This window comes from Lactuca sativa, chromosome 5, assembly GCF_002870075.4.
Source record: "Lactuca sativa cultivar Salinas chromosome 5, Lsat_Salinas_v11, whole genome shotgun sequence".
Lineage (NCBI taxonomy): Eukaryota > Viridiplantae > Streptophyta > Magnoliopsida > Asterales > Asteraceae > Lactuca > Lactuca sativa.
Genome location: NC_056627.2, coordinates 351,320,073 through 351,328,847, shown reverse-complemented (window position 1 = coordinate 351,328,847; position 8,775 = coordinate 351,320,073). Strand labels below are relative to the sequence as shown.

General features: G+C 33.9%; 1 protein-coding gene across 1 annotated transcript; it reads right to left on the bottom strand.

The window, feature by feature from the left end:
* Positions 1-2,491: 2,491 nt before the first annotated feature.
* On the bottom strand, positions 2,492-4,241 carry LOC111878753 (peroxisomal membrane protein 13). Its single transcript, XM_023875259.3, has 5 exons — positions 4,095-4,241; positions 3,409-3,615; positions 3,022-3,311; positions 2,827-2,919; positions 2,492-2,753 (listed from the first exon to the last, which is right to left on the bottom strand). The coding sequence occupies exons 1-5, from the start codon at positions 4,120-4,122 to the stop codon at positions 2,556-2,558; spliced, it is 816 nt and encodes a 271-aa protein (XP_023731027.1). The 5' UTR covers positions 4,123-4,241; the 3' UTR covers positions 2,492-2,555.
* Positions 4,242-8,775: the final 4,534 nt, after the last annotated feature.

Genomic DNA, 8,775 nt, shown 5'->3' with positions numbered 1-8,775 from the left:
TCGATTTTATTCCTGTGGAATATTATTTCATTCAAGATATTTTTTTATATTTAATATGCTTAAAGAATTATACCGCATATTATTAAGAATAACATTAATTCGTAAAAAAATAAGACTATAAACAATTATTACATTCATTCTGAAAAAAAATGATTAATAACGGTTTAGGAATTACATTATTCTTAAAGATTAAAACTAAGAATGGTTAAAAAAAACATTAAAATCTAACAAAAACGCTAATGATCAATTCTGAAAGAATATTATTCTTAAGAAACGTTTTATACGTTATGACAAAATACATTCTGCTAGAATACACGTTTGTTCTTCAATAGTCCAGATTATCCACTTGATTCAAACTATTCTTACGAAAATGTGATGTATCATCGTAAGAATGTAATTCTTCGCATATATACTTGTTGTTGAACTCGATTCCAAATCTTCATCTAGCATGATCAATATTGAATTCCTTCTCCATGTCATTCTGAAAGAATAAAATGCATTACTCGTTAGTATTACTAGTTAATCAAATATATTTGTTGTAAACAAACATTCTCAAAGACATTCTAACAGAATGCATTTATATAAATAAATTCTGACATAATACATTACATAATGCACTTAAATCATAGTCTTTTCTTCTATATGTATAAACATTCTAAAGCATGTATAAATGTATTCTATCAGAATTACTAGCAACACATGTTTTATGTAATATTTATATTCTCATAGAATAGAATGAACATGTGTTTGCATTCTGATATGAAAAAAATCGCTTACTTAACCTTTTTCATACAAATTCTGACAGAATGCCAGCTTAACTCTTTTCAACAAAGATAAATTTTGAACAATCAAATATTAAGAGCAAATGAAGAAATTAGGGCTGATAAAGGTCCAATGAAGAAATAGACAATGCAAAGACAATGAGATTTTGGTTCCTAGAACATATACAATGAGATTTTGGTAACCGATAATAAAGTAAAAACAATAATAAAAAATAGAGAAAACAAGATTGAAATACAAAACTGTTGATTATTCACTCTAAAAACATTTGAACCCAAAATGAACAAACACAACAATAATTTAACTCATTGATTATTAGACAAATTATTTAATCCAATTTCATCCAAAGAATTGTAAAATATATTTGGAACTTGCACATAGATACAAATGAAGTTGGAGAAATTTTAAACAATGAAAAAACTCACAAAAGTTCTCATCTTCTCGGCAGCAACAAGTGGAAAAGCAACGACACTGAACAAAAATACGACAACCATAACAATGTCGATGCCATATGAATAAAAGGAAAACGATTCTAAAACCACCTTCTATCGTAGGGTTTTTCGAACCCTAGAAATTTCGCACCTAAGGGAAATTGTTTGGTGGCCAAGCACCGTTAAAACTCCTTGTTTTCCGATCCATAAAGTTGGTGGTTCTACGTTGGTGTGGGGTGGTGCTACTGCTCTGGTGGTGTCGAAATAAGGAGAGGATAAGGGTTTTCGGATCTGTAAAGAGAGAACGAGATGATGGTGGTTCTAGACGATGATTTTTAGAGAAAGAGGGGGAAACGGTGGTGGTGTATAGGTTTATGAAACTGATAACCTAAGTTAATGGGATATTAATTGATTTTGTTTTCTTTTACCATAATTAATTATAGTGTAGATTACTCTTATACCCTTCTATTATTTATTAATGATTTAATTATTTCTTGAATTCTCATTGATCCTTACAAGTACACAATATTTGTCAGAATAGGGATATATATATATATATATATATATATATATATATATATATATATATATATATATATATATATATATATATATATATATAACTTAAGTGGATAATATGGATCACTCAAACACTTGCAATAAATGATCTTGAGTGGTCTTACTCCAAACCAATATGTAAATTGTAGCAAGTAAATGATAAAAGATGGATAAAAATATAGTGTGAGTTTCAATCTTGAAATGCTGGAAGAACTCTTATGAATTTTGTCACTTAGAAGCAATTTAGAAAGAAGGTTCTTAAGAGAAAATAACTAAGATACAACGTATATCAGATCTAGAAGTATCCAACGTCTATTTTTCAATTTAGCCAAACTTGCTCAACCATGTTTCCAAATTTTGACGGAAAAAATAAGTAAAATCATAGACAAAAATTGAATTTAACAAAAGTAACAAAATGTGACAACATAAAAGTTTTACATCATTTTTTTTTTTTTTGAATGACGAGTTATTTACCCAAACCTCCTTATTAAAAACATCTTGTTATATTAAAGTTTTTCATTTTTATAAAAGTACTCCATTCTATATTTTCATAGATATTCTAGAAAATAATAGCATTATACTTTGTTTATTGTCTTGTTATAGTAATATACTTATAATGCTATAAACCAAGCATTGAACATTATCATTACATCCAAGACACTTGATCTCAAAAATTACTACAAACTAAAAAAAAAAGATCATGTACACAGTACCAAATAAGGCTGCTGAAAAAATAAGAAGGAAAAAAAAACTATCCAGATTTCCCAATTGCTTCAAAGGGTTCATTCAATTATGTGCATTGTTTCCCCACAGGCCATCCCATGCAGCAACAGGTGCACCCTTTGGTGCGTCAATGTAATTTTGTGGCCCATGGGGTCCACTGGGTCCAGTGGGTTGGATCTTGTTAGGCTTTGTTTTAACACCCAATAGTCTAAACACAAATCTTGCCAACTCCCCATATAACAATCCTGATCTATCAAACAACTGCAAATACAAATAGACAAACATGTCAATTTTATTATAAGGTAAAAAAAAAAAAAAAGTAAAAAAAAAGTACCTGAAGAAGAGCCGACATGAACATGTGAAACGCCTGAGTGTTTTGGTCAATCAGCATTGCTATCCGGCCAAAAAAAGTAACAACTCCATGCATCTGTCAAATTGTAATCATGCACAAAACTATTACCACTTGTATAATAACATAAGGGTAAAATGGTCATTTTTGTCATATTCAAATTGACCAAGCTTGACTTACCACACGCATCAAAGAAATCCAAAATCCAGGAGGAGATGAAGGAGCACCAAATGGATTATTTGGATCCTGACCACCACCATACGGACCACCCATTCCCATACCATAACCGCCACCCACTGGACCTCCAAAACTAGTGTTGTACATTCCTCCACCACCATACATGCCGCCACCACCACCGTAAATACCACCATACCCTCCTCCATATAAACCAGTGTTATAGGATCCGATTCCACCATAAGAACCATAACTTCCTCCATATGCGTTGTTTCCATATAAACCATAACCCGCACCTTACATACAAAGTAAACAAACAAATATAAGAATATTCAATTCATCACAAGAACATGGTTGGGTTTCGAGTATATGGAATTAGAAACAGTGAAATACCTCCATATGTATTTTGATGCATCCATGGTCTTCCAAATGCATTTGGGTTAGTTGTGGACGCATCTTTTGTGGGGACAATTTCCCCTGGCTTTGCTGTTCCAGAAGCTTCGACTACATCGCTTGTGCTACCAGGATATGAGGGTTTAAAAGGAGCAGGTCCAGATGATGATCCGACTCCTTCCCATGGCTTTGGAGGTGGAATACTACCTGAATTACGACAAAGATCGAAACTCTAAAGTCTAGACATCTATTTGATTTACGTTGATAAGTTTATAATCGCGAGTCGCAACCAAGAATCAATCAGAAGATGTGAATTCTCTTATATCGCTTGAAAAAATCTCATACTATCACTCACAAAATGTTGAAAAGTAAAAACAACGCCAAATTGCCAAATTCTATTCTAAATGAACAATTAAAAGTTAAAACCCTGTGTGTTTCCTTAACGAATCGATTTAACAGCAATTAACAATCAAAATGATGTGAATTCTGTTAAAACTCTTAGGATCTCATAACATCAATGACAAAACGCTAAAAACAACTACGAATCGTCAAATTCCAATTCAGATAATCTGGAACGATTACATGCAAACCCTAAACAAATCATCAGTTGGACCTTTAATCGTTCAATCTTAAGCAATGATGATTAACTGCAAAAACAATTAGATCAAGAAGGATGTAGGCGAAACCTGAGTGTTGCAAATTGTTATTCGCCATTGGAAGGAGGGAGAAACGCCGTTAAACGAATCCGCCACCCCCAATTACAGAGAGAGAAGGGTCAATATAGCAATCAAATCGTCTTTCTCAGAACTTGTATATTGACGTGCCAATGTGCCATTTTGTTGGTACTTGTGAAAGCCTTTTCTAATTTTCAAATATTTTTTATATTTATCTTTGAAAAAACTGATTAATTATGATTTAAAAACGTTCAAAACATACAATTCAAATCTAATGTGTTCAAAAAATACCATCTAAACAAGGTTTTTTATTTAAAAAAAACACACACACCAACAAATTAAATGTTTTATTCAAATATAACCCAATGATAACCGACTCTAGTAGATTTATGATGTGAAGCTACCTAGAGTGCTACCAATATTTTGTTACATTATAAACAATAAACAAATGAAATATAAACTCCATTGTTTGCCATCAAACCAAGAACACCCACATCACACCATCTTCTTCACAACCAACACCTACCATCATACCATATTTTCCTTCCATAGCCACATTTCCTACAAGATTCAACCACCGGAGATAGTCAACCGTCATAATCATCACTATCTCCACCCCAAACTACACGGTAAAACCATCACATACCTCACACCACTGTAACCATTTTCCACCACCATCTACTAGCATTACATACCACAAAATCAGACTTACACCTCAAACACCGAACCTCAAAAACACCACAAACCACACCCACCACCATCTCTGAACACCAACCATTGTCATCTTCACACCTCATCATCATCTCAGCCGAACAACCCACACCACATAAATCACCATGAAACACTAACCATCAAAACATTATACCACATGATCCAGTTAAGAAATCCACCACCTGCCATCACCTGTTTCCGTCAAACTCACCACTAAAGCCACCCTTCAAACACCATGTATTACATCAAAACACCCACTATTGGTCACCACCTCCACAGAAAATTCGAACCATCCTTATTTAGCCACATGCTTCATTGAAAACACAACACAAACTTCACCTAAAACCACCACAGCCTCCACAAGAACAATCCAGTTGTTTCCTATCATATAGTCGAGAACCACCATAATAAGTCGTTTTCCCTTATTTTTTATATGACATTCATCAGGCCCTGACTGGCGTCATGTCCTGCCTGGTATACATACAAACACATACAATACATGCAAGATCGCACAGAAAACTAGCATCCTATAAATATTGTGAGAAGACTCATCTCAATCTGATGATAAATAACTCATACACTCGAGTTGTTGCTATAAAGGTTCCTCACACTGGACATAACCAAAACCAAGCCTAATTAATAATTAGGGTAATAACCCAAAATCAAAAGTCCATTTCATATTCTCTCTCACTAGGGTAAAAGTTCATCTTACCCTTTCCACGCTACACCCACCCAAATATGGCCCAAGACCCAAAAAAGTGGCCCAAAAACACTTTTAGGAGTACGCCATGCGTACTCCTTCCTTACGCACGACGTATTGGGCTTCAACAAAAAAGGGTTTAGGGCTAAACCCGTTATGCCATGCGTACCCAGAGGTTACGCCCTGCATAATCCTTTGTTGCCCAAAACCACCTTTTAAGCTCTTAACACCAAAAGACTAAACATCCAACTCATAGATCTTAATATTTGGAAGGTTTTAACTGATAAATTCAATAGATTTAAGCTTTCGCATGGCTTAATATAGCCCAAAACCAAGCCCTAAGTCAATAAACACTCTTTAATAACCTCAAGCTCTTGCATGAGTGAGAAATAACAATAAAGACTTCATTTTTATGACACAAGATCCCCAAAAACAACATAAAGTGACAAACTTGAGCTCTGGAGTAGCTTTTACTCACAAGAACCAAACAATGGGACCAAAGCATTCAAATCTCAAAGCTAGTATAGATCTTAAGCCATGAAACCATAAAGGTAAGAGCTTTATACCTTCAGAAGCTTGCAAAGGTGATGAAGACCCTAGATCTTTAAGCTCTAGCCACCACATAGCAATCTAACATATTACTATAACATAGCAACATCTTATAAATATATACCAATCTAACAGATCACTTTAACATAGCAACATCTTATACACAATGATACATAACACAATCTAGTGGGCCGCCACTTGTGCCTTCAACCCACGAGTATAGTGAAAAACTCACCTTATAGTCTAGAAGATAACAGTACTGATCATAGATCTGATAACCAGTTGTATTGATCACCTATACAACAAAAAAGGACCAATCCTATGTTGGATTAGGTGTCTAAGCCCATAACTATATTTGGTATGTACTTGATTCGATTTGTAGCATGGTCCTTTTGGGTTGCCTTCACTCATGAAACTTGATAGGATGACTAGTGGAGAGAGAGAGAGAGTAGGATTTATTATATGAATAATAAATTGGTACTCTGGATGATTTTATTAATATATTATTTGGAAATCATATTATTAATTAGTAATTATTCAGAAGTTAATTTGATATTAATTTTGGGATTAAAAGAACTGATTAATATTGGAGGGGCTATTTTGCAAATCATTGATAGTTGCAAAGTTAGGTTGATGGACTCCTATGGGAGGACTGGACGAAATCTATAGGAGAACCTATAGAATTCGTCCAAGGCTTCTATTGTGGAGGTCCATGGACTGCTTAAGGCATAAGCAAGGAAATCAGGGTTTCCACCTGAAAACCCTAGCAGCCCACAACTATATAAACTCCCCAATACATGAGAAAATCAGTTGATGCATTATGGATTGAAACGCTTGCCGATTTCTTATCTCTCCTTCTCATCCTTGTTGTGTTGAGTGTTTGTGACTCCATTAGAGGTGCAACACTTGGGGCACTAAGATCTCAAGAGTCAAGGTGGTTCTTGTTATTACTCCATAACAAGTGAGGTAATCTTCTAACTCTAGTTTTTTACATGATTTCGAAATTGTATGCTAGTCTATAGGGTTATTGCTTTGGTATTCATATTTGTATGTTCATAAAGAAAAACTTAGATCCAAAGCAATTAGGGTTGCATGATCACATAAGAATGTAGATATGCTCAGAACCCATCAGTGGTATCAGAGCCTAGGATGTTTTTCAATTGAATTGATGCAAGAGTGAATTGTCCAAAGTGATTGAAAATCGTTTTTAGCCGTCTGACATAAGAACTCGACGATTCCATGATGAACTCAACGAGCTGGGTGAACTCGACGAGTTTAGTGCCCAACTCGATGAGTTGACTCGTCTGTCCCCTAAAATTTCAATTTTTAGATTCAGATTTGAATAGGATACCATAACTCGTTTTTATTGCCTAAAATCGATTTTCTGATTGGTAACATGATATCCTTATCAAAATTAAAGGATTTGGTTAAATTTGGATAATATAAAATTATTTTGATTCAAAGATTTAACCTAGTAATTTTGAAAAGTTTTAAAATACACCCTTTGGTTTTATAGTTTGAATTTGAAATTAAAAGTTTTAATTTTTGGAAATTTAAATGGTTAAACCCTAGTATTTTAAATAGTTTGAAATTACACCCTCATGGATTTTATTAAAATTAATTAAGTGTTTAATTAAAAGAGAAAAATTAATAAATCCATAATAATATAGTTTAAATTTAATTAAATTAAAAGACTAATTTATTAAAGGATTAAACCACTTAGTATTTTAAAAAGGTTTAAAATATATCCTTATACTATATAAGATTAAAAAGGTCGGTCTTACCATTAGTAAGTCTCAATCATGAAGTTGGTCTATAAGGGGTGTTTAAGGAAGAGGCCTATAAAATGACCGTCATTGGGTATCTACTCTTACCCACCGCACTCTTGACTAGTGGAGGGTCGTTAGTCGAACGAGTTTGATAGGACATTAAATCTCATTAAAAGTATAATGAAAATACAAAGTAACTATGTATTTTATAAATTCCCAAATCTTAGTTACTTTCGAAAAAATGTGAATTTGATGTTAACCCAAGAAATTGCACATTGCACCTTATTGGTCGTTAGTAGAGCGTGTGTAGTTAACCGGCACACTAATATGGGACTAATGAAGGATGGCAATGGGGAGCTCATAAATTATCGTTGATCAATGGAGCGTGTATGGTTAACCGACACATTGATTAGATGATAAATGACATCGAGAGTACCAAGCTAATTTGCATGGTTATTCACACCTTGTTTGTGCTCCTCGGTATCCCAGTCACAAACTTGAAGGGCATAATCGAGATTAAACATGTCATTGAAAAGTTCAAGGAATCTCAAAAGATCTAGGAATTTCATTTAAAACCTAATTCATTTAAAATTTCGTTTTCATGGTGGAATTGGTAAATCGACATTTACCTACCTTCAAATAATTTACAATTGGATTACGACATCCCTCTTCCGAATTGTGAATTATTCTGTTGGGTCCTAGCCTTAATATTTCATTTGGGTGTTATATTAAGGATTAATCAACTAACTTGAATTTCTCCCTTTTGTAGATGTCTAGTTTTGACAATTATGGTCTTCCTAATCCTTTTGAAAAAGGCTTTCCATCTGAAGATGATCTTCCACGTGTCAATCAAGGTGAAAGGTCATTCCCTACTTCATGCATTGGTGGAACTAGAAATCATACTTCTTTTCCTCCACCTCCCCCCGTTATTCTCCCTGGCCGACGTTTTCGTCGACTTGAAAAG